Here is a 27,466-nt window from a genome sequence, read left to right as displayed (position 1 = left end):
CTCTGGGGGATTGTTACGTGGGGAATTTCCCACGGGATAAATTTTCAATGAAATTCTCTATTACATAGCAACCGAATGTAATCATTGACGTAATACCTGACCATTTAAAACAGGTAACGGTCACATTCCGGGGGCGTGTCACCAGGAAAAATTATTCATGGGGAAATTTTCCACAGGAAAAAAAATTTCTATTGGGGAAAGATTTCCGTGAAATTTTTTTCGAACAGAGGGGATTCCGCCATGAGCAGAAAAAGGATCAGAAATTAAATAAAAAAAGAAGTCTTTTTTTTCAAATGAAAGTATGATAAGGAGTATTTTTCAGGCGGAATCGTACATAACAAATCTTTTGTGGAGGGAATTTTCCATGAAGGGAGAGGAGGATTTCCTGGGGTTATTTAAAAATATGATCAGAAATTAAGTTTGAATTAAACTTAATTTAAATAAAAGCTTAAATTAAGTTTTTTCTACTGAAAGTAGGAAGCAACATTACAACTTAAAACGAACAGAAATTATTCGCTATATAAGGGGGGCTGCCCACTCCTCTGTACCTCTATACCCCGCTCTTTATGCTAAAGTTTGACCTTTCGTCCTAATTCCTGAAACAAAAAAAAAGCGTTTAATTAGAATCAGAATCTTTTTTAAAAGTAGTAAAACTTTAAGGTGAAGAGAGGCGTATAGAGAAAGGGGCAGGTCCCCTTATATAAGGAATAATTTCTGTTCGTTTTAAGTTTTAATGTTGCTCCTTGCTTTCTTTACATTTCTTTTTTTTAAATTTACATTCTGACCGTTTTTCAAATAATTCCACGAAATTGTATTTAATTAATTTTACATTTGTTATGTTTATATTCTAAGGTCGACATACCCTTTTTCACAAACGCTAACAAAACTTTTGTAGGTAGCCAAACTAGTAGTGTAACTGGTAAAATTGGATATTTTACATATTTTACCGTAATTTTACGGACCCCCGTAAAACTAGTATTTTACCTATTTTACGTAATTTACGTATTTTACATATTTTACCGGTATTTTACGTATTTTACCGGTACTGAAATATTTTACGACGCCTTGCAATTTTCAGAGCACAAAAGCAAAAAGAGGCTGGCAGAAATAGGATTGAATATGATTTTGTTTTGTGTATAGCTGTGTTCCCTGGTTTAAAAGGCGGTTTGCCTGACTTAGGTCTCTGGTTATCAGAACGATAAAGTGTACTATAGTAGCCTACATGTAATTATAATTTTAAAATGGTGAAACGTTAGCTGAAATAAAATTACATTAGTTCTGTGAACTATTAAAGGCAGAAATACAAGCAGGATTGACATATGACAAACAAGGAAAAAAAATAATAACATTAAATAGCCGAGAAAAATGAGGGAAGGAAGCAAAACTGATAGAGGCAGATATTTTGTCAGGGACTCCCGCTCAGCCGTCTTCGGTGCAAAAAAAAAAGAATGAAAACTATCCTTTTGAATTAACTCTAACTGAGCAGAAGAAAGACTGAATCGAGCATACAAAAGAAAACCAAGCCATAATGAAAGAAAGATTATTCTCCAATTAGATTGGACAAGAATTCTCTGCTTAGTGATTGACTTAGCTTGTCTACTGACCTAATTTTCCTTAAAAGTTTGGTCAGATGATATTAATTTAAACTGAAGAAAAATATTATTTAAATCCTTTAATTTTGAATTATTGTAAATTGGTTTTACAGGAATATCTCCAGTGTCACTATTTATAGCAATGTTTTAATTGCAATTGCCTTCCTAAAAGAATGTGGGAAGCCATTTGCTTCAAACATTAAAGTTGCCTCATCAAAAAGAACTATATGGTCTGGACTTACAACAATGTGGAGGAACAAAGCAGAAACCTCGAAGGACAAAGCAAAGCAATATCCTCATTTTTATTTTAAATTTCACATCTCAGAGAAATCTTGTATTAATGCCGTCGTTACCCTGCGAGCCGATGTTTATCCCCCCCCCCCCAAAAAAAAAAAAATACCCCTACGAAATATTCCCCCCTCCCCTGCGGAAATTAATAACTGTTTTTCCTACTTCATTTCAAATACCCATATCCAACTTCTCTTTTCCTTCTTTTTTTGCGAAAATCATCCTCCAATTAAGAAATAAATATAAAAACTAAAAAAGACAAGCTTTCAAAATGAATTAAAAAACAGAAATTTTTCTCAAGAATCTATAAATATAAGTGAAAACGAGGGAATACAGATTGGGCTTTAAATAACATAAATCTCAAATTGATCTAAGTTATTAAATGAAAAAATTTTTTATAAATTTCAAATGATCGAAGTACATAAATGAAAAAAAGTCGGTGATTTGAAAATCAGTTGAAAAGATCAAGTTATCCAGTAATAAAAAAAATAAATTTTATTATTTTTGACGTTATTGTCTTCTCTAAGGCAAACAATTGTCTTACCAAATATTCGAACCTAAGTTACCATGGCCACAGGCAAGTGTTTTTACCGCTACGCTATCAAATCTTTTATAATAATGTTTGCTTTATATTTTTCGCTGTGCACAATCAATCTTTACCGATTGCATTCTGAAAACAATTAATGTATCAAAAGAATTGGCTTTTTATGCTGATTTCAAAAATACAAAATTCAATAAGTTTAATATGACTCATCAAAAGCTACGCACCTGAGAAAATTTACCTGATTTTCGAAAAACGGACAAAACACCAATTAACTCAAGTGATACTAATGCAAATCCCACCATCACGTTCAGAATATCAGAGAACCCTATTATAGAAGTTTCAAGAGCCTATCCACTAAAATGTGCAATTTTGTATTTTTGACCAGAAGAAACACATGGATATGTGTTTTTTTTTCCAGGGATGATCGTATCGAACCATTGGTCTTAGAAGATTGGGAGAGGGCCCATTCGAACAGAAGTTAAAATCTCAGCTGCCCTTTTAATTGAAAAAAAAAGATTGGAGGGCAACTAGCTCCCCTCTCATGCCTCTTTTTCCCCAAGACATCCGATCAAAATTTTGAGATAGCCCTTTGATCAGAAAATAGAAGGTTCAATAACTATGCCTTTGGGGATAACATGACCTCCCACATCCTCTGGGGAAAGGGGTGTAAGTGACAAAATTTACTCATTGCTTACATATAATGTTTTTTACTGGGAAAAATAAAGGCGGGGATTTTCCACGGGGAAGAACGTTTCCAGGGAGATTTTATAGGGAAATTTTTACATGGGTGGGGAGGGGGATAGAGAAATCCAGAATTCATGTTCTGAATTGTTCTGTTTGTCTTTATTTCTCTTTGGTTTCTCAATTTTATATAGAAGAGATTGTTCCGTGGGAAATTTTTAGCGGGGAAGTCATTTTAGTTTGGGGAGGAACTATTTGGGGGCATTTTTCCATGGGAAGATGTTCCACGGGATGAGTTAAGTGGTAAAACATACCATAGGAAGCACTTTCGCAGGGGGTGGGGTGACTTTCCACAGATGGAAGAATTCCCGGCACGATTTGAAAAGCGATCAGAAATTAAACAAAATTTTTTTTTTCCAAATAAATATAAGGATGGTTTTTCAGCGGGGAGGGAACTGTTTGAGGGAATTTTCCGATGAGGAGATTTTCCACAGGGGGATTTTTTTGTGGGTGAATTTACCGCGGGAAGAACTTTTACGGGGGAGGGGGGCTTTCCACCGAGGGGATATTGCACGATTTGAAAAATAATAAAAAATTGTACAAAAAACATCCTTTTTTAAATAAAAGTCTGCAGAATTTTTTAAGCAGGAAATATCCGGAGAAATTTTTAGCCACGAGGGAACTTTCCAGGGGGGAGGGATTTTACGGGGGAAGAATATTTCATTGGCAAATTTTCCACAGGAGAAATATTCCGTGGGGGAAATTTTCCACAGAGGGGAGGCGGATTTCCCCGTACGGTTTGAAAAGCAATCAGAATTTTTTTGAAAAGCAAACAAGAGGTTTTTTTCAAATGAAAGTAACAACATTAAAACCTAAAACAAACAAAAAATATTCTGTACGTGAGGGGACACCCCCTTTTCAATTCCTCGCTCTTTACGCTGAAGTTCCACTTTTTGTTCCAACTTTATAAAAGTTGAAATAAGTCTAATTGAAATAAAAAGCTTTTTTAAAGCACTTAAAATACGTTAGCATAATGAGTGAGGGATTGAAGAGGGGGCAGCCACCCTCATATACAAAATAATTTCTGTTCATTCCAAGTTTTAAGGTATGTTCCTGTCTTCCTGAATGAACCTAAAATTTCACTGAGACCTGTAGTTTTTGTCAGTAGAAGTAGTATGTTACCTTATACTTTGCGTACGCCCCCGTACCAAACAGGTTTTTCTGGTAGAACCTTATAAATTGCGTACGCCCCCGTACCAAACAGGTTTTTCTGGTAGAACCTTATACTTTGCGTACGCCCCCGTACCAAACAGGTTTTTCTGGTAGAACCTTATACTTTGCTGACGCCCCCGTACCAAACAGGTTTTACAGGGCATTACACCTTTGCCAAGAGATTTACGCAATTTAAGGACAAGTTTTTCTGACGTAGATTTCTAGTTCATGATATACAAGTTTTTTTTTAGGTTAAATCCGTGGTCATTCATCTGTAAGTTGATTAGTAGGGTTTTTTTTTTTAAACTTGGCTAATAGGTTTTTAAACCTATTACTACGAACGCTACATGCATTCCATTTTTGGAACTAGGAGCGAGATTGTGTGATGCTATCAGACTGGTTTCGTTTCATGGGTTCATTAATAGAAGGACTAATGTTTTTGAAAAGGTTAATTACTTCTTTAGTTTACGAGATTTGCGAATTTTTTGCGAAAAGGTATTTGCGTAAAGGTATTGCGATGGTTAAGAATGCCTCACGGGTAATTAAAGAATGGGATGCTTGCATCAACAATACAAAGAATATGCTCAGATACTTAATAGATTTGACGCCTACAAGAGACATTGGTAGAAGGTATTCAATAGCTTAATTGAAAAGTAACGATAGAATGACATTGTGACTTGACCTAGCTTTACCTCGCTGATGTGGTCTGTATAATACACAAGTAAAGTAGGTCCCTTACCACAACCCCAAAGGGCTCCGCTGCCCCCACCCCAACACCGAAGGAAGCCCCCGGACAGCAAAGGTTCTCTGGACCCCCAAAGGACCCCCGGCGCCCCGATGCCTCCTGAGTCCCCCATTATAATACTTTTTAAGGCTTTATTACATCTTTTCAGAACAAATTATTATTTTAGGGAATTATTTCGGTGAAACAGTTAGAGACATTTTAAGAGATGATTTTAGAAAAGGACTTGAGGGTGAAACTCTGTGGTCGTTATAATACACAAGTTCCATTTGAACGGTGTTGTGAGGTCTCTTACCACAACCCCAAAGGGCTCCGATCCCCCCACCCCAACTCCGAAGGAAGCCCCCGGACACCAAAGGTTCTCTGGACCCCCAAAGGTCTCCCGGCACCCCCGATGCCTCCTGAGTCCCCCATTATAATACTTTTTAAGGCTTTATTATATCTTTTCAGAACAAATTATTATTTTAGGGAATTATTTCTGTGAAACAGTTAGAGACATTTTAAGAGGGTTGTGAGGTCCCTTACCACAACCCCAAAGGGCTCCGATCCCCCCACCCCAACCCCGAAGGAAGCTCCCGGACAGCAAAGGTTCTCTGGACCCCTGAAGGACCCCCAGCACCCCGATGCCTCCTGAGTCCCCCATTATAATACTTTTTAAGGCTTTATTATATCATTTCAGAACAAGTTATTATTTTAGGGAATTATTTCGGTGAAACTCTGTGGTCGTTATAATACACAAGTTCCATTTGAACGGTGTTGTGAGGCCCCATTACCACAACCCCAAAGTGCTCCGATCCCCCCACCCCAACCCTGAAGGAAGCCCCCGGACAGCAAAGGTTCTCTGGATCCCCAAAGGACCCCCGGCGCCCCGATGCCTCCTGAGTCTCCCATTATAATACTTTTTAAGGCTTTATTATATCTTTTCAGAACAAATTATTATTTTAGGGAATTATTTCGGTGAAACAGTTAGAGACATTTTAAGAGATGATTTTAGAAGAGAACTTGAGGGTGAAACTCTGTGGTCGTTATAATACACAAGTTCCATTTGAACAGTGCTGTGAGGTCCCTGACCAAAATCCCAAAGGGCTCCAATCCCCCCACACCAACCCCGAAGGAAGCCCCCGGTCCTCAAAGGTTCTCTAGGCTCCCAAAGGGGCCCCCGGCGCCCCCAAAGACTCCCGAGCCTCCATTATAAAACTTTTTAAGGCTTTATTATATCTTTTCAGAACAAATTATTATTTTAGGGAATTATTTCGGTGAAACAGGCCCTCATAGGTGTTTGTTGTCTGAAACCTATAGTTTGGGATGAATAGTTTGCTATTCCAAGCTTTTCTGAGCTAAGGTTTCTTAGTATTTCATAGGTGTGTGTTGTCTGAAACTTATGATTTGAGGTATATAATTTGCTATTTCCGACTTTTCATAACCAGATTTCTTAGTCTTTCGTAGGTATGTGGTGTTTGAAACCTATGATTTGGGATGTGTGGGTTGCTATTTTTTGACTTTTCTGAGCTGGATTTCTTAGCCTTTCGTAGGTGTGTGTTGACTGAAACCTATGATTTGGGAATAAGTGGTTTGCTATTTTTGACTTTTCTGAGTTAGATTTCTTAGCATTTCATAGGTGTGTGCTTTCAGAAAATTATGGTTTGGGAGGTGTAGTTTTCTTTTTGGACTTTTCAGAGCTAGGATTCTTAGTCCCTCATAGGTGTTTGTTGTCTGAAACTTCTAGTTTGTGATGAGTAGTTGGATATTTCATACTTTTCTGAGCTAAGGTTTCTTATTATTTCGTAGTTGAAGCTTCCACGTCAGTTTTAAGTTCACCAAGACATAAAAAATTTAAAGTTCAGTTCTAATTTTTCCATAGAAGATAGGAAGAGTTATACTATTATTGTGATTATTTTCTATGAAGATAGAAAGTTTCACTTTAATTCTAAATTTTCTTAAACTCAGTTCCGACTTTTCTCAAAGAGATGAAAAAATTTAAAGTTCAATTTAAAATTTTCTCAACGAAGTCAAGGAAAGTTCAAGTTCCCTACTGAATTTTACCAAAGAACACAATTCAATTCTAATTTATCCAGAGAAAATAAAAATCTTCCACTTAAGTTCTTTATTTCACAAATACATAAAGAAATTTAAAGTTCAATTTTAAATTTTTCAGTGGAAGATACAAAAAGTAATACCATACTTGTGAATATTTTCACGGAAGATAAAAAGTTCTAGTTCAATTTTAAATTTTCTCAATGAAGTGAAGAAAATTTCAAATACTTTTTAAGGCTTTATTATATCTTTTCAGAACAAATTATTATTTTAGGGAATTATTTCGGTGAAACAGTTAGAGACATTTTAAGAGATGATTTTAGAAGAGGACTTGAGGGTGAAACTCTGTGGTCGTTATAATACACAAGTTCCATTTGAACAGTGCTGTGAGGTCCCTTACCACAACCCCAAAGGGCTCCGATCCCCCCACACCAACCCCGAAGGAAGCCCCCGGTCCTCAAAGGTTCTCTAGGCTCCCAAAGGGGCCCCCGGTGCCCCCAAAGACTCCCGAGCCTCCATTATAATACCTTTTAAGGCTTTATTATATCTTTTCAGAACAAATTATTATTTTAGGGAATTATTTCGGTGAAACAGGCCCTCATAGGTGTTTGTTGTCTGAAACCTATAGTTTGGGATGAATAGTTTGCTATTTCAAGCTTTTTTGAGCTAAGGTTTCTTAGTATTTCATAGGTGTGTGTTGTCTGAAACTTATGATTTGAGGTATGTAATTTGCTATTTCCGACTTTTCATAACCAGATTTCTTAGTCTTTCGTAGGTATGTGGTGTTTGAAACCTATGATTTGGGATGTGTGGGTTGCTATTTTTTTACTTTTCTGAGCTGGATTTCTTAGCCTTTCGTAGGTGTGCGTTGACTGAAACCTATGATTTGGGAATAAGTGGTTTGCTATTTTTGACTTTTCTGAGTTAGATTTCTTAGCATTTCATAGGTGTGTGCTTTCAGAAAATTATGATTTTGGAGGTGTAGTTTGTTTTTTGGACTTTTCAGAGCTAGGATTCTTAGTCCCTCATAGGTGTTTGTTGTCTGAAACTTCTAGTTTGGGATGAGTAGTTGAATATTTCAGGCTTTTCTGAGCTAAGGTTTATTAATATTTCGTAGGTGAAGCTTCCACGTCAGTTTTAAGTTCACCAAGACATAAAAAATTTGAAGTTCAGTTCTAATTTTTCCATAGAAGATAAGAAAAGTTATACTATGTTTGTGATTATTTTCTATGAAGATAGAAAGTTTCACTTTAATTCTAAATTTTCTTAAATTCAGTTCCGACTTTTCTCATAGAGATGAAAAAATTTTAAGTTCAATTTAAAATTTTCTCAACGAAGTCAAGGAAAGTTCAAGTTCCCTACTGAATTTTACCAAAGAACACAATTCAATTCTAATTTATCCAGAGAAAATAAAAATCTTCCACTTAAGTTCTTTATTTCACAAAGACATAAAGAAATTTAAAGTTCAATTCTAAATTTTTCAGTGGAAGATAGAAAAAGTAATACCATACTTGTGAATATTTTCACGGAAGATAAAAAGTTCTAGTTCAATTTTAAATTTTCTCAATGAAGTGAAGAAAAGTTCAAATACTTTTTAAGGCTTTATTATATCTTTTCAGAACAAATTATTATTTTAGGGAATTATTTCGGTGAAACAGTTAGAGACATTTTAAGAGATGATTTTAGAAGAGGACTTGAGGGTGAAACTCTGTGGTCGTTATAATACACAAGTTCCATTTGAATAGTGCTGTGAGGTCCCTTACCACAACCCCAAAGGGCTCCGATCCCCCCACACCAACCCCGAAGGAAGCCCCCGGTCCTCAAAGGTTCTCTAGGCTCCCAAAGGGGCCCCCGGTGCCCCCAAAGACTCCCGAGCCTCCATTATAATAATTTTTAAGGCTTTATTATATCTTTTCAGAACAAATTATTATTTTAGGGAATTATTTCGGTCAAACAGGCCCTCATAGGTGTTTGTTGTCTGAAACCTATAGTTTGGGATGAATAGTTTGCTATATCAAGCTTTTCTGAGCTAAGGTTTCTTAGTATTTCATAGGTGTGTGTTGTCTGAAACTTATGATTTGAGGTATGTAATTTGCTATTTCCGAATTTTCATAACCAGATTTCTTAGTCTTTCGTATGTATGTGGTGTTTGAAACCTATGATTTGGGATGTGTGGGTTGCTATTTTTTGACTTTTCTGAGCTGGATTTCTTAGCCTTTCGTAGGTGTGTGTTGACTGAAACCTATGATTTGGGAATAAGTGGTTTGCTATTTTTGACTTTTCTGAGTTAGATTTCTTAGCATTTCATAGGTGTGTGCTTTCAGAAAATTATGATTTGGGAGGTGTAGTTTGCTTTTTGGACTTTTCAGAGCTAGGATTCTTAGTCCCTCATAGGTGTTTGTTGTCTGAAACTTTTAGTTTGGGATGAGTAGTTGGATATTTCAGGCTTTTCTGAGCTAAGGTTTCTTAGTATTTCGTAGGTGAAGCTTCCACGTCAGTTTTAAGTTCACCAAGACATAAAAAATTTAAAGTTCAGTTCTAATTTTTCCATAGAAGATAGGAAAAGTTATACTATTATTGTGATTATTTTCTATGAAGATAGAAAGTTTCACTTTAATTCTAAATTTTCTTAAATTCAGTTCCGACTTTTCTTAAAGAGATGAAAAAATTTAAAGTTCAATTTAAAATTTTCTCAACGAAGTCAAGGAAAGTTCAAGTTCCCTACTGAATTTTACCAAAGAACACAATTCAATTCTAATTTATCCAGAGAAAATAAAAATCTTCCACTTAAGTTCTTTATTTCACAAAGACATAAAGAAATTTAAAGTTCAATTCTAAATTTTTCAGTGGAAGATAGAAAAAGTAATACCATACTTGTGAATATTTTCACGGAAGATAAAAAGTTCTAGTTCAATTTTAAATTTTCTCAATGAAGTTAAGAAAAGTTCAAGTTCCCTACTGAATTTTACCAAAGAACACAATTCAATTCTAATTTATCCAGAGAAAATAAAAATCTTCCACTTAAGTTCTTTATTTCACAAAGACATAAAGAAATTTAAAGTTCAATTCTAAATTTTTCGGTGGAAGATAGAAAAAGTAATACCATACTTGTGAATATTTTCACGGAAGATAAAAAAGTTCTAGTTCAATTCAAAATTTTCTCAACGAAGCGAAGAAAAGTTCAAGTTTTCTACTGAATTTTACCAAAGAACACAATTCAATTCTAATTTCACCAGAGAAAACCAAAATCTTCCACTTAAGTTCTTTATTTTACAAAGACATAAAGAAATTTAGAGTTCAATTCTAAATTTTTCGATGGAAGATAGGAAAAGTAATAGCATACTTGTGAATATTTTCCCGGAATATAAAAAGTTCTAGTTCAATTAAAAATTTTCTCAACGAAGTGAAGAATATTTCAAGTTCTCTTATTAATTTTACCAAATAACACAATTCAATTCTAATTTCACCAGAGAAAATAAAAATCTTCCACTTAAGTTCTTTATTTTACAAAGACATAAAGAAATTTATAGTTCAATTCTAAATTTTTCGGTGGAAGATAGAAAAAGTAATACCATACCTGTGAATATTTTCTCGAAGAGATGAAAAATTTAAAATACTGTTCCAAATTTTTCACAGAAGATAAAAAAGTTCAAGTTCTCTTCTGAATTTTACCAAACAACACAATTCAATTCAAATGTCTCCAGAGAAAATAAAAATCTTCCACTGCAGTTCTTTATTTCACAAAAACATAAAGAAATTTAAAGTTCAATTCTAAATTTTTCGGTGGAAGATAAAAAAAGTAATACTATACTTGTGAATATTTTCTCGGAAGATAAAAAGTTCTAGTTCAATTTAAAATTTTCTCAACGAAGTGAAAAAAACTTCAAGTTCTCTTCTCAACTTTACTAAAGAACACAATTCAATTCTAATTTCTCCAGAGAAAATAAAAATCTTCCACTTAAGTTCCTTATTTCAAAAAGACATAAACAAATTTAAAGTTCAATTCTAAATTTTCGGTGGAAGATAGAAAAAGTAATACGATACTTGTGAACATTTTCTCGAAGAGATTAAAAATTTAAAATACTGTTCCAAATTTTTCACAGAATATAAAAAAGTTCAAGTTCTCTTCGGAATTTTACCAAAGAACACAATTCAATTCAAATTTCTCCAGAGAAAACAAAAATCTTCCACTTCAGTTCTTTATTTCACAAAGACATAAAGAAATTTAAAGTTCAATTCTAACTTTTTCGGTGGAAGATAGAAAAAGTAATACCATACTTGTGAATATTTTCCCGGAAGATAAAAAGTTCTAGTTCAATTTACAGTTTTCTTAACGAAGTGAAGAAAAGTTCAATTCCTCTTCTGAATTTTACTAAAGCAAATTCTTTCTTGAATTCGCTTCCTGGATAAATAAAAATGACATTTCATTCAAGAAATTATGACAAATTTTAAGTAAGTAACAAACTGTTTCTTGAATCCTCCTCCTGAATGCACAATACAGTTATTTCATTTAAGAAATTATGAAAAAATTGTAAGCAAGTAACAAACTCTTTCTCGAATACACCTCGTGGATACATAATGCAGAAATTTCATTTAAGAAATTATCAAAAATTGTAAGTAAGTAGCAAATTCTTTCTCGAATTCGCCTCCTGGATCAATAAAAAAGACATTTCATTCAAGAAATTATGACAAAATTCTAAGTAAGTAACAAACTCTTTCCTGAAGTTACCTCATGGATACATAATGCAGAAATTTCATTTAAGAAATTATGAAAAAATTGTAAGCAAGTAATAAACTCTTTCCTGAAGTCACCTCGTGGATACACAATGAAGAAATTTCATTAAAGAAATTATGAAAAAATTGTAAGTAAGTAGCAAATTCTGTCTTGAATTCACCTGCTGGATAAACAAAAAGACATTTCATTCAAGAAATTATAACAAAATTCCAAGTAAGTAACAAACTCATTATTGTTTTCACGACTTAGATACACGATGTAGAAATTTCATTCAATAAATTATGAAAAAATTATCAGTAAGTAACAATTTATTTCTTAAAGTCAACTCTTGGATACACAATACGGAAATTTCATTCAATAAATTATGAAAAAATTGTAAGCAATTAACAAACTCTTTCCTGAAGTCACCTCTTGGATACACAAAGCAGAAACTTCATTTAAGAAATTATCATAAATTGTAAGTAAGTAGCAAATTCTTTCTTGAATTCGCCTCTTGGATAAACAAAAAAGTCATTTCATTCAAAAAATTATGACAAAATTCTAAATAAGTAACAAATCCTTTCTTGAAGTTACCTCATGGATACACAACGCTTTATTGTTTTCACGATTTAGATACACGATGTAGAAATTTAATTCAAGAAATTATAAAAAAAGGAAAGTAAGTAACAAACTCTTTATTGATTTTCAACTCTTGGATACAAAAAAAGAAGACATTTCATTCAAGAAATTATGACAAAATTCTAAGTAAGTAAAAAACTCATTCTTGAATTCGCCGTTTACATGCACAATACAGAAATTTCATTCTATGGGACCTCTACACGTAATTAAACACGTTTTGAAACAACATGCTATTTGCTTGCCTTTCCTTGGCACCTTTCCAAACGAGCGGGGATTCCCCACTGGTTCCTACACATTGCAAAAAAAAGTGACGTCTCTGTGTCGTCTCTGTATCGTCTCTGTGATGACACACACATAGAGACGAGACACGCACAGACACGACACACAAACAGAGTCATAGTGAGAGAGATATCCAAAAAGTTGGGTTGATCTAGGTTAACTTAGAGTGGGGCGCCCCGCGCAGGGAACCTAGATCAACCCAACTTTTTGGATATATCTCTCACTATGACTCTGGTTGTGTGTCGTGTCTGTGCGTGTCTCGTCTCTATATATGTGTGTTATCACAGAGACGACACAGAGACGACACAGAGACATCCCTTTTTTTTGCAATGTGTAGGAACTAGTGGGGAATCCCTACTCGTTTAGAAAGGCGCCAAGGAAAGGCAAACACAGAGCATGTAGTTTCAAAACGTTTGTAATTACGTGAAAAGGTCCTATAGAATGAAATTTCTGTATTGTGTATGTAAACGGCAAATTCAAGAATGAGTTTTTTACTTATTTAGAATTTTGTCATAATTTCTTGAATGAAATGTCTTTTTTTTGTATCCAAGAGATGAAAATCAATAAAGAGTTTGTTACTTACTTTCCTTTTCTTTATAATTTCTTGAATTAAATTTATACATCGTGTATCTAAGTCGTGAAAACAATAAAGCGTTGTGTATCCATGAGGTAACTTCAAGAAAGGATTTGTTACTTATTTAGAATTTTGTCATAATTTCTTGAATGAAATGACTTTTTTGTTTATCCATGAGGCGAATTCTTGAAAGAATTTGCAACTTACTTACAATTTATGATAATTTCTTAAATGAAGTTTCTGCTTTGTGTATCAAAGAGGTGACTTCAGGAAAGAGTTTGTTAATTGCTTACAATTTTTTCATAATTTATTGTATGAAATTTCCGTATTGTGTATCCAAGAGTTGACTTCAAGAAAGAAATTGTTACTTACTGAGAATTTTTTCATAATTTCTTGAATTAAATCTACTACATCGTGTATCTAAGTCGTGAAAACAATAATGAGTTTGTTACTTACTTGGAATTTTGTTATAATTTCTTGAATGAAATGTCTTTTTGTTTATCCAGCAGGTGAATTCAAGAAAGAATTTTCTACTTACTTAAAATTTTTTAATAATTTATTTAATGAAATTTCTGCATTGTGTATCCACGAGGTGACTTCAGGAAAGAGTTTGTTACTTGCTTACAATTTTTTCATAATTTCTTAAATGAAATTTCTGCATTATGTATCCATGAGGTAACTTCAAGAAAGAGTTTGTTACTTACTTAGAATTTTGTCATAATTTCTTGAATGAAATGTCTTTTTTATTGATCCATGAGGTGAGTTAGAAATAGAATTTTCTACTTACTTACAATTTTTTATAATTTCTTAAATGAAATTTCTGCATTGTGTATCCACGAGGTGTATTCAAGAAAGAGTTTGTTACTTGCTTACAATTTTTTCATAATTTCTTAAATGAAATAACTGTATTGTGCATTCAGGAGGAGGATTCAAAAAACAGTTTGTTACTTACTTAGAATTTGTCATAATTTCTTGAATGAAATGTCTTTTTTATTTATCCAGGAGGCGAATTCAAGAAAGAATTTGCTTTAGTAAAATTCAGTAGAGGAATTGAACTTTTCTTCACTTCGTTGAGAAAATTGTAAATTGAACTAGAACTTTTTATCTTCCGGGAAAATATTCACAAGTATGGTATTACTTTTTCTATCTTCCACCGAAAAATTTAGAATTGAACTTTAAAATTCTTTATGTCTTTGTGAAATAAAGAACTTAAGTGGAAGATTTTTATTTTTTCTGGAGAAATTTGAATTGAATTGTGTTCTTTGGTAAAATTCCGAAGAGAACTTGAACTTTTTTATCTTCTGTGAAAAATTTGGAACAGTATTTTAAATTGTTCCTCTCTTCGAGAAAATATTCACAGGTATGGTATTACTTTTTCTATCTTCCAATAAAAAATTTGGAATTGAACTTTAAATTTCTTTATGTCATTGTGAAATAAAGAACTGAAGTGGAAGATTTTTATTTTCTGTGGTGAAATTAGAATTGAACTGTGTTCTTTTGTAAAATTCAGAAGAGAACTTGAATTATTCTTCACTTCGTTGAGAAAATTTTGAATTGAACTAGAACTTTTTATCTTCCGGGAAAATATTCACAAGTATGCTATTACTTTTTCTATCTTCCATCGAAAAATTTAGAATTGAACTCTAAATTTCTTTATGTCTTTGTAAAATAAAGAACTTAAGTGGAAGATTTTTGTTTTCTCTGGAGAAATTAGAATTGAATTGTGTTCTTTGGTAAAATTCAGTAGAGAACTTGAACTTTTCTTCACTTCGTTGAGAAAATTTTAAATTGAACTACAACTTTTTTATCTTCCGTGAAAATATTCACAAGTATGGTATTACTTTTTCCATCTTCCACCGAAAAATTTAGATTTGAACTTTAAATTTCTTTATGTCTTTGTGAAATAAAGAACTTAAGTGGAAGATTTTTATTTTCTCTGGATAAATTAGAATTGAATTGTGTTCTTTGGTAAAATTCAGTAGGGAACTTGAACTTTTCTTCACTTCATTGAGAAAATTTTAAATTGAACTAGAACTTTTTATCTTCCGGGAAAATATTCACAAGTATGTTTTTACTTTTTCTATCTTCCACTGAAAAATTTAGAATTGAACTTTAAATTTCTTTATGTCTTTGTGAAATAAAGAACTTAAGTGGAAGTTTTTTATTTTCTCTGGATAAATTAGAATTGAATTGTGTTCTTTGGTAAAATTCAGTAGGGAACTTGAACTTTCCTTGACTTTGTTGAGAAAATTTTAAATTGAACTTTAAATTTTTTCATCTCTTTGAGAAAAGTCGGAACTGAATTTAAGAAAATTTAGAATTAAAGTGAAACTTTCTATCTTCATAGAAAATAATCACAATAATAGTATAACTTTTCCTATCTTCTATGGAAAAATTAGAACTGAACTTTAAATTTTTTATGTCTTGGTGAACTTAAAACTGACGTGGAAGCTTCACCTACGAAATACTAAGAAACCTTAGCTCAGAAAAGTCTGGAATATCCAACTACTCATCCCAAACTAGAAGTTTCAGACAACAAACACCTATGAGGGACTAAGAATCCTAGCTCTGAAAAGTCCAAAAAGGAAACTACACCTCCCAAATCATAATTTTCTGAAAGCACACACCTATGAAATGCTAAGAAATCTAACTCAGAAAAGTCAAAAATAGCAAACCACTTATTCCCAAATCATAGGTTTCAGTCAACACACACCTACGAAAGGCTAAGAAATCCAGCTCAGAAAAGTCAAAAATAGCAACCCACACATCCCAAATCATAGGTTTCAAACACCACATACCTACGAAAGACTAAGAAATCTGGTTATGAAAAGTCGGAAATAGCAAATTACATACCTCAAATCATAAGTTTCAGACAACACACACCTATGAAATACTAAGAAACCTTAGCTCAGAAAAGCTTGATATAGCAAACTATTCATCCCAAACTATAGGTTTCAGACATCAAACACCTATGAGGGCCTGTTTCAGCGAAATAAGTCCCTAAAATAATAATTTGTTCTGAAAAGATATAATAAAGCCTTAAAAATTTTTATAATGAAGGCTCGGGAGTCTTTGGGGACACCGGGGGCCCCTTTGGGAGCCTAGAGAACCTTTGAGGACCGGGGGCTTCCTTCGGGGTTGGTGTGGGGGGATCGGAGCCCTTTGGGGTTGTGGTAAGGGACCTCACAGCACTGTTCAAATGGAACTTGTGTATTATAACGACCACAGAGTTTCACCCTCAAGTCCTCTTCTAAAATCATCTCTTAAAATGTCTCTAACTGTTTCACCGAAATAATTCCCTAAAATAATAATTTGTTCTGAAAAGATATAATAAAGCCTTAAAAAGTATTTGAACTTTTCTTCACTTCATTGAGAAAATTTAAAATTGAACTAGAACTTTTTATCTTCCGTGAAAATATTCACAAGTATGGTATTACTTTTTCTATCTTCCACTGAAAAATTTAAAATTGAACTGTAAATTTCTGTATGTCTTTGTGAAATAAAGAACTTAAGTGGAAGATTTTTATTTTCTCTGGATATATTAGAATTGAATTGTGTTCTTTGGTAAAATTCAGTAGGGTACTTGAACTTTCCTTGACTTCGTTGAGAAAATTTTAAATTGAACTTTAAATTTTTTCATCTCTTTAAGAAAAGTCTGAACTGAATTTAAGAAAATTTAGAATTAAATTGAAACTTTCTATATTCATAGAAAATAATCACAATAATAGTATAACTTTTCCTATCTTCTATGGAAAAATTAGAACTGAACTTTAAATTTCTTATGTCTTGGTGAATTTAAAACTGACGTGGAAGCTTCAACTACGAAATACTAAGAAACCTTAGCTCAGAAAAGTCTGGAATATCCAACTACTCATCCCAAACTAGAAGTTTCAGACAACAAACACCTATGAGGGACTAAGAATCCTAGCTCTGAAAAGTCCAAAAAGGAAACTACACCTCCCAAATCATAATTTTCTGAAAGCACACACCTATGAAATTCTAAGAAATCTAACTCAGAAAAGTCAAAAATAGCAAACCACTTATTCCCAAATCATAGGTTTCAGTCAACACACACCTACGAAAGGCTAAGAAATCCAGCTCAGAAAAGTCAAAAAATAGCACCCCACACATCCCAAATCATAGGTTTCAAACACCACATACCTACGAAAGACTAAGAAATCTGGTTATGAAAAGTCGGAAATAGCAAATTACAGACCTCAAATCATAAGTTTCAGACAACACACACCTATGAAATACTAAGAAACCTTAGCTCAGAAAAGCTTGATATAGCAAACTATTCATCCCAAACTATAGGGTTCAGACAACAAACACCTATGAGGGCCTGTTTCACCGAAATAATTCCCTAAAATAATAATTTGTTCTGAAAAGATATAATAAAGCCTTAAAAGTATTATAATGGAGGCTCGGGAGTCTTTGGGGGCGCCGGGGGCCCCTTTGGGAGCCTAGAGAACCTTTGAGGACCGGGGGCTTCCTTCGGGGTTGGTGTGGGGGGATCGGAGCCCTTTGGGGTTGTGGTAAGGGACCTCACAGCACTTTTCAAATGGAACTTGTGTATTATAACGACCACAGAGTTTCACCCTCAAGTCCTTTTCTAAAATCATCTCTTAAAATGTCTCTAACTGTTTCACCGAAATAATTCCCTAAAATAATAATTTGTTCTGAAAAGATATAATAAAGCCTTAAAAAGTATTTGAACTTTTCTTCACTTCATTGAGAAAATTTAAAATTGAACTAGAACTTTTTATCTTCCGTGAAAATATTCACAAGTATGGTATTACTTTTTCTATCTTCCACTGAAAAATTTAGAATTGAACTTTAAATTTCTTTATGTCTTTGTGAAATAAAGAACTTAAGTGGAAGATTTTTATTTTCTCTGGATAAATTAGAATTGAATTGTGTTCTTTAGTAAAATTCAGTAGGGAACTTGAACTTTCCTTGACTTCGTTGAGAAAATTTTAAATTGAAATTGAAATTTTTTCATCTCTTTGAGAAAAGTCGGAACTGAATTTAAGAAAATTTAGAATTAAAGTGAAACTTTCTATCTTCATAGAAAATAATCACAATAATAGTATAACTTTTCCTATCTTCTATGGAAAAATTAGAACTGAACTTTAAATTTTGTATGTCTTGGTGAACTTAAAACTGACGTGGAAGCTTCACCTATGAAATACTAAGAAACCTTAGCTCAGAAAAGTCTGAAATATCCAACTACTCATCCCAAACTAGAAGTTTCAGACAACAAACACCTATGAGGGACTAAGAATCCTAGCTCTGAAAAGTCCAAAAAGCAAACTACACCTCCCAAATCATAATTTTCTGAAAGCACAAACCTATGAAATGCTAAGAAATCTAACTCAGAAAAGTCAAAAATAGCAAACCACTTATTCCCAAATCATAGGTTTCAGTCAACACACACCTACGAAAGGCTAAGAAATCCAGCTCAGAAAAGTCAAAAAATAGCACCCCACACATCCCAAATCATAGGTTTCAAACACCACATACCTACGAAAGACTAAGAAATCTGGTTATGAAAAGTCGGAAATAGCAAATTAAATACCTCAAATCATAAGTTTCAGACAACACACACCTATGAAATACTAAGAAACCTTAGCTCAAAAAAGCTTGAAATAGCAAACTATTCATCCCAAACTATAGGTTTCAGACAACAAACACCTATGAGGGCCTGTTTCACCGAAATAATTCCCTAAAAAAATAATTTGTTCTGAAAAGATATAATAAAGCCTTAAAAAGTATTAAAATGGAGGCTCGGGAGTCTTTGGGGGCGCCGGGGGACCCTTTGGGAGCCTAGAGAACCTTTGAGGACCGGGGGCTTCCTTCGGGGTTGGTGTGGGGGGATCGGAGCCCTTTGGGGTTGTGGTAAGGGACCTCACAGCACTATTCAAATGGAACTTGTGTATTATAACGACCACAGAGTTTCACCCTCAAGTCCTCTTCTAAAATCATCTCTTAAAATGTCTCTAACTGTTTCACCGAAATAATTCCCTAAAATAATAATTTGTTCTGAAAAGATATAATAAAGCCTTAAAAAGTATTATAATGGGAGACTCAGGAGGCATCGGGGCGCCGGGGGTCCTTTGGGGATCCAGAGAACCTTTGCTGTCCGGGGTTTTCCTTCAGGGTTGGGGTGGGGGGATCGGAGCCCTTTGGGGTTGTGGTAATGGGACCTCACAACACCGTTCAAATGGAACTTGTGTATTATAACGACCACAGAGTTTCACCGAAATAATTCCCTAAAATAATAATTTGTTCTGAAAAGATATAATAAAGCCTTAAAAAGTATTATAATGGGGGACTCAGGAGGCATCGGGGCACCGGGGGTCCTTTGAGGGTCCAGAGAACCTTTGCTGTCCGGGGGCTTCCTTCGGGGTTGGAGGGGGGGCATCGGAGCCCTTTGGGGTTGTGGTAAGGGACCTCACAACCCTCTTAAAATGTCTCAAACTGTTTCACCGAAATAATTCCCTAAAATAATAATTTGTTCTGAAAAGATATAATAAAGCCTTAAAAAGTATTATAATGGGGGACTCAGGAGGCATCGGGGGCGCCGGGGGTCCTTTGGGGGTCCAGAGAACCTTTTCTGTCCGGGGGCTTCCTTCGGAGTTGGGGTGGGGGGATCGGAGCCCTTTGGGGTTGTGGTAAGGGACCTCACAACACCGTTCAAATGGAACTTGTGTATTATAACGACCACAGAGTTTCACCCTCAAGTCCATTTCTAAAATCATCTCTTAAAATGTCTCTAACTGTTTCACCGAAATAATTCCCTAAAATAATAATTTGTTCTGAAAAGATATAATAAAGCCTTAAAAAGTATTATAATGGGGGACTCAGGAGGCATCGGGGCGCCGGGGGTCCTTTGGGGGTCCAGAGAACCTTTGCTGTCCGGGGGCTTCCTTCGGAGTTGGGGTGGGGGGATCGGAGCCCTTTGGGGTTGTGGTAAGGGACCTACTTTACTTGTGTATTATACAGACCACATCAGCGAGGTAAAGCTAGGTCAAGTCACAATGTCATTCTATCGTTACTTTTCAATTAAGCTATTGAATACCTTCTACCAATGTCTCTTGTAGGCGTCAAATCTCTTAAGTATCTGAGCATATTCTTTGTATTGTTGATGCAAACATCCCATTCTTTAATTATCCGTGAGGCATTCTTAACCATCGCAATACCTTTACGCAAATACCTTTTCGCAAAAAATTCGCAAATCTCGTAAACTAAAGAAGTAATTACCCTTTTCAAAAACATTAGTCCTTCTATTAATGAACCCATGAAACGAAACCAGTCTGATAGCATCAAACAATCTCGCTTCTAGTTCCAAAAATGGAATGCATGTAGCGTTCGTATTAATAGGTTTAAAACCATATTATGAATTTTTAAAAAAAAAAAAACCTACTGATAAACTTACATAGGAATTACAATGTATTTAAGCTAAAAAAAAACTTTTTTATAAGTAACTATAAACCTATGTGCGAAAAAATTTTCCTTAAATTAAGTAAATCTCTTGGCAAATGTGTAATGCCCTGTAAAACCTGTTTGGTACGGGGGCGTCAGTAAAGTATAAGGTTCTACCAGAAAAACCTGTTTGGTACGGGAGCGTACGCAAAGTATAAGGTTCTACCAGAAAAACCTGTTTGGTACGGGGGCGTACGCAAAGTATAAGGTTCTACCAGAAAAACCTGTTTGGTACGGGGGCGTACGCAAAGTATAAGGTAACATACTACTAGTAGACCTGCACAATGACGCCAATTCATGAAGTTTTGTTGGGATTTGGCCAAACGCCTTTTTCAAAACCTAGTGGGGGAGGGGGGATTATCGTTCTTGGAATGAAAATATTCCAAGGACTGATTTTCAAAATCATAGCTGGTGTCTCAACAATTATACTAGCTCAATTACAGCAAAAAGAAAATGGTTTCTAAGTTGCAGAGTTTCAAATGGGCAAGGAAATATAAAACACCAAAATAAAGATATTTTGCAAAATCTAGGGGGGATTGTACCCCTCCCCCATTGATATCCCGTGTTGAACATGCTAAAAAAATAATCATACTGATAAAAGCCTAAAAAACAACTAAAATCGGTGATTTCAAAATACGAAAGCATGATGTCTGTTAAAGCAAGCTAAGTTATTATTTTGTTGATTTTTTTTTTACTTATTTAGTGATTTTTATCAAGAATCTAGTGATTTTAGATATCAGCTGGTGGCAACCCTGACTAGGAGCCAGACACATAGCTATTACATTTTTGGGTATGCGCTTGATCTCCAACTATTATTGGCCGGGGGGGGGGAGGCAACAGGGGTTGTGCAATCTCATCTCACCAGCCTGTTTACGAAACAGACTGGTGGAATTCAACACAACCTGTCAAGGGCTACAGATATGTCTTTGGTACCCGTGACCCATGTGACCTCTGTGTATCAAGAGCTACAAGGCTGTCACCTACATATCTAATTTGTCAATTAAACGGGGAAAAAATTAGCAGCCATGGTTTCTATTGCTTCTCTAGTAGTGTTCGAGTCGATCTGATAAATAATAGAGTACTCACTACGAGAGGCACAAGATATGTGAGGTTTCAGGTGTTCTTTTACTTGTTCAGATGTCCCTTCAAATCCCGTTTCAAGGTTGTTTTCTTTTTAAGATTGTTTTGTGCAAACATGACTTAGTTCTAGGTTTGTAGAAAAATTCTACGGCAAGCGAAAACTTAAAACGCTACACACAGATTTTTCTAACGCACGGGTCACAACAGCGGAAACATTTCATGGAACCCTCGTACTAAAGGTCTAGCTGTAACATATTTTTTTTTATGGATTTACCTTGCCAAGATAACTTCTACCACTTTTGGATTAAAAAAAAGTCAAGTAAAGAACCAACACTAGACTTCATAGTCGTAACCGACGGCATTCATCTCCTTGTCGTGGCCCTTCAGCCAGGAAATAAAATAGGGATTATAGGGCCTGCCATTCAGTGCTTTCACATACCCTTCCTGTTTACCTCCCCTAGATTTCTCCAGATGCCTATTTAGAGCTGGCCAGCTCTGGCTGGAATTACAGAGTCACTCCACTGACCCCGTCCTAAACAAGTTAATGGACAACATCGGAATTCAAACCACAGTACCAAAGGGCATGGGATTACAAAGTCAGTGCGTTAACCACTCGGGGAGAACAGCTACCACCTTCGGGTGGCTTTGTAGAGTTAAAAAAAAAGTATTATAAATTTTCTTACTTCTAGTTCTTTTGTAAGTAGATTCAACAACTTCTTCAAGTACTTTAATTTGACTGGGAATATAGTCATCTAGCTCTACAACACGCGTTATGTTGATCATCATTTTTGCTGTAAGTTCCTGAAACAAAAACTTTGATAGTAATTCAACTTTTTGTCATATTTTTCTTTTGTCATTTGACTGTAAACCAGTACCAAAAAAGTACTTTACAGATGAAATAGTAGAAACTATAATGACACTATAACCCCAATAAAACCGGTCACGCTAAATAAAATCTGATTGTCAAATTATTAGCTGCCTAGTCTGTATTACAGAAATAAAGGCCTAATTATATCAAAGGCAGCACAATACCGCTGCCTAAGTAAAGAACAATGTGGGCACCATGTAGTATTTATTTTTTTTTTTTTTTTATTTTTTTTTTTTTTTTTTTTTGTTTTTTTAATCAGGGCACCTCGTATAGAAGGAGTCGTCGTACAAACTTCGAAAGGAGGTCATTCGATTGGAAATTGAAAGCTCTAGTGCCCTTTTTAATAGGCGGAAGAGATTAAAGGACAACCAGCCGCCCCCTTATGTCCATCATTTCCCAAAACACATCCAATCAAAATTTTGCGATAGCAATTTTGTTCAGCTTATTTGAAAGGTCCAGTAACTATGTCTTTGAAGATGACCCCCCCCCCCCAACCCTCAGGGCAAGGCTTGCAAGATTTAGACCAGGGCACTTCGTATAGAAGGTCGTAAAAACTTCGAAAGGAGCTCATTCGATTGGAAATTTACAGTTTTAGTACCCTTTTTAATAGGCGGAAGATATTGAAGGACATCCAGCCGCCCCCTTATGCCCATCATTTCCCAAAACACATCCAATAAAAATTTTGACATCGCAATTTTGTTCAGCGTATTTGAAAGGTCCAGTAATTATGTCTCTGAAGATGACACCCTGGGGACTGAAACAGCCCCCCAGAGTCTGGGGGCAAGGGTTGGAAGTTATGCCCTGGGGGCATATATTGCTTTCATAGAAGGGATGGTCGCATAAGTTTTTTAAGGAGGGAGTGGTTGTGTGAACTTTAGAGGGGGGTCATGTGATCAGAAATTTGAAGTTCTAGTCCCCTTTTAAGAGTCAAAAGTGATGGAGGGCAACTAGGGACACAACCCCCAGAGCACAGGAGAAAGGGTTGTAAGTTTTACCCCGTGGCACATAAGATTTTTATGGAACGAATGGTCGTCCAAACTCTGGCTCAGATGAAGCTCATGTGATTGGAAGTCAGAAGTTCGAGTACCCTTTTAAAGAGTCAAGAGTTAAAGGAGGGCAACCAGTTCCTTCCCCAGAAGCCTATCATTCCCCAAACACATCCGATTAAAATTTTAAGAGAGCTATTTTGTCCGGAATTGTTAAGAGGTCCAGTAATTATTTCTTAGGGGATGTCAACTACCCCGCAGGGCAAAAATTGTAAGTTGGGAAATTCGTTCACTGTTTTCATATAGTATATGTTCATTAGAAAGATATGCATTTTTGAACTTTACTTTTCAAAAAGACACAGGGCCTTCAGGTGAATCTTTCAAAGAATGTCGAGGGCAGTGTTAAACTAAATCGAAAACACGTTATGCGTACACGGATTGTCAAAAGGGCTTAACTCAGGAATGACTGGGTATGTTAATTTGGAACTTTAGGCAATGATAAGGGAGATAATGAAAAAGGCGATATTTGCATGCTATCAGCACTATTACAACTACCACCACTACTACTACTACAACACTACCCCATTTACAACATTGAGGGGAAATTTGAACGAAATCAAAAGACGAATTGTGCATGTACATTGTCAAAAGAGCATTTCTGAAGAATTGATTTGGGTATTAAGTGGGAACTTTCAGAGAATGCTAAAAGATCATCTGACCCCAAAGGGAATATGTGCATGCTGCTACTAATACTATTATCACTGCTACATTTACTACTACTATAACTAATTAAACTAATACTTCTATTGCAACTACTTGTAAAGGCAATACAATAATACTACTGCTGCTACTAGTACTACCGCTATTACTATAAATACTACTACTAGTAATACCAATACTAACTAAGGGCGTAGAGGTGAAATTTTCAAGGAATTTGGGTGGGGGAGGTGAACTTGATCATGATACACCGTCTGCATGCAGGGTGTCAAAAGGGCGTAACAGCAATAGCTTAGGAACAGTTTGGTGTCTGAAGTTTGAACTAACAGGGCTTGTTTTGGGAGTAGTATTGATACAATGATAGAGACGGGGGTGGTACCCACATAGCTATAATGATTACAAGTGGGGTGTCTTCCATATAGCTATAACAGTTTCAAGCAGACAGTACACCCGCCATACAAGCAGACAGTGTAATGACCGGAATTCAACCACCGTGAAAATTCGTGTTGATCTGTGTTCAAAGTGCGTGATGATTCCTTTATACTATAGTAACTTCCTATCTGTCTGCCACCTTTTAATTGTTAGATGTGATTGACTTATGTTTGACCTTGAATACGGATATAAAAACTCTGACAATTTGTTATCTTCTCAGTTTAGAATTGGCATTTGAAATATAATGATGCATTCAAATAAAAGGAATATTGTCGAAAGCTACACGCAAGAAGTAAGTTATTCTTTTATATTCATAGTGGGTAAAGAAATTAATTCACCTAAAATTTATACAGACCCTATTATAGTTAACAGATTGTTAAATATTTTTGGAACTTGGATCTCCAGAGGTCGGTAAAGAGCAATATCAAAACAAGAAAAAAAGTATGTAAACACTGTATTTAAATGGCTTGCGAGCTTAGGACATGAGTTAAATCATACCTATTTTTTATTCCGGACCAAAGTTCCCCACATTCGTTCCCCACCGGCCCCAAATTCGTTCCCCACCGGCCCAAAGTGACACAATCGTCCACCCCCTCCCTCCTACCACTCCCTCCAACCCCCCACCCTCCCTCCAGCCCCCCCCCCCACTTTTTTTAAACTTTTTTTTCAAATTTTTTTTTTAACTTTTTTTAACTTCTTTTTAACTTTTTTTTAATTTTTTTTAACTTTTTTTTACATCTCTTAGAATGTCATGAAAGACTTAAAACACAAAAAATTCATATTTAATATTTTCCAACTTCAAAATGGGAATGATATAGATATTTGTGTCGCAACTTTTACTATTAGAAAAACAATGTTTGTAGTGACCTTTTTTTTTAACTTTTTTTTAACTATTTTTTAAATTTTTTTTACATCTCTTAGAATGTCATGAAACACACTTATAACATAATAAATTCACATTTAATATTTTCCAACTTCAAAATGGGAATGATATAGATATGTGTGTTGCGACTTTTACTATTAGAAAAATAATGTTTGTAGTAACCATTTTTTTTCTGACAGTTTTTTTTTATTTTTTTCTGAGATTTTTTTTTCTGACAGTTTTTTATTTTTAACTTTTTTCTGACAGTTTTTTTTTTAACTTTTTTTTTCAACCTTTTTTTTACATCTCTAAATCATATAAGAAAAATATAATGACACTTTTAATTAAAATTTTAAAAATCTTATTCTTGTGCATACTATTTATGAGGACTGATGGTTCTCTTTCAAGATTTTTTTTTTATGAAAAACAAACTTTATTTTTAGTATTTTCCAGAGCTCTCCCTACCCATTAATAAGATAAGAAGGGTCTAAGTGACTTCAGTAGTTATTTCAAACTGATCGACGGTTATGCAAAATGGTAGTAGCTTGAATCCATTAATACCATCAGCATTAAACGTAAACCACCCAATAGCCAACTATCCAGCATTCAAATCCAGCATCCACAATAATATGACACAACCATCCGGACCCATCATACACCAGCCAACTGTCAACTGGTCAATTCCCACATCCAACACTCACAACAAGATGGCACAACCACCCGGACCCATTATACACCAGCCAACCGACAACTGGTCAACTGACACGCTCAACATGCATGTACCAAGTACATCTACAGGGGGTATGGCTCAACCAGCAAACCTCGAATTGACTGACCATCGCAGTCCTGATACACTCGAACGTTTGTTGAGTGAGTTAAGGGATTCGACACCACGTAACATCCCCACCATTGAGCAAATTGGTGGAGGAAATGAAATCCCCGTAATGCCCCCTGTCATGCCCGATTTTAATTTAGTTGACTCTGCCTTGCACAATGTATTTGTTTATAGGGCTGAGTTTGAGGATCCATTTAATTCACTAACATCAGGTAGCATCATACCGGATCCGGTAGACAGTACACTGCTATGTGGGCAAGATTCGAGCCCTTCTTGAAGAAAGAGTGATTCGGGAGGGTGGTGGGAGGGATGGGATTAAGGCTGCCATCGCTCAAAAGACAATTTATTTCAATGAAAAGGCGGATGAGGTGTATGAGCGTTATTTACGTACTGAAATGCTACCACTTCATCCGGACCTGAATAATTTTGAGGGTGCTTTAATGGAATGGGTTGATAATATAGTAACAAAATTGGAAAATTATACTGAGGTGGGTAGTGGGTCGGTGGTTTTATTTATTGGGAGTTTGAATATTAATGTGGGTAAATTTAAAAAGAATTTTATTTTAAAGGGGGCCGCGGGAGAGGGGCAGTGGGGGCAAAATTTAATGAAGATTTAAAGGGGTTTAATGGTGTACAACAATTTTGTTTCGATACACGGCTTCAATGCTTCAAATATGCATTTCTTGTGGCAGCTCACAAGCCTCAGCAAGAGAATGATACTAAGACACTATTGGACAATTTTGCAGTAAATGGGGGTCCGAATTTCCCCATACTACAGTTTATTGGTTTAAATAATCAATGTCAAGAAGGATTTAGTTGGACATCATTTTTTAAGCAGGATAATGAATATTCGCAGATTGTTGCTATTGTTCGTAAATTTGACAACGAATTTGAGGGGGGTG

General features: G+C 35.1%; 1 protein-coding gene across 1 annotated transcript in view; it reads right to left on the bottom strand.

Annotated features, from left to right (window-relative positions):
- Window positions 1-27,466, bottom strand: part of LOC148942185 (guanylate cyclase 32E-like) — a 320,081-nt gene that overhangs the window by 170,024 nt on the left and 122,591 nt on the right. The window contains exon 4 of the mRNA XM_089103388.1: window positions 22,548-22,665. Within this exon, the coding sequence (XP_088959514.1) occupies window positions 22,548-22,665 (118 nt within the window). The remainder of the gene's footprint in view (window positions 1-22,547; window positions 22,666-27,466) is intronic.

Source organism: Artemia sp. Qi Xiang Cuo, chromosome 17 (genome assembly GCF_049724085.1).
Source record: "Artemia sp. Qi Xiang Cuo chromosome 17, ASM4972408v1, whole genome shotgun sequence".
Classification (NCBI taxonomy): domain Eukaryota; kingdom Metazoa; phylum Arthropoda; class Branchiopoda; order Anostraca; family Artemiidae; genus Artemia; species Artemia sp. Qi Xiang Cuo.
The sequence above is the reverse complement of the archived record's forward strand: the minus strand, read 5'-3'. Positions and strand labels throughout refer to the sequence as shown.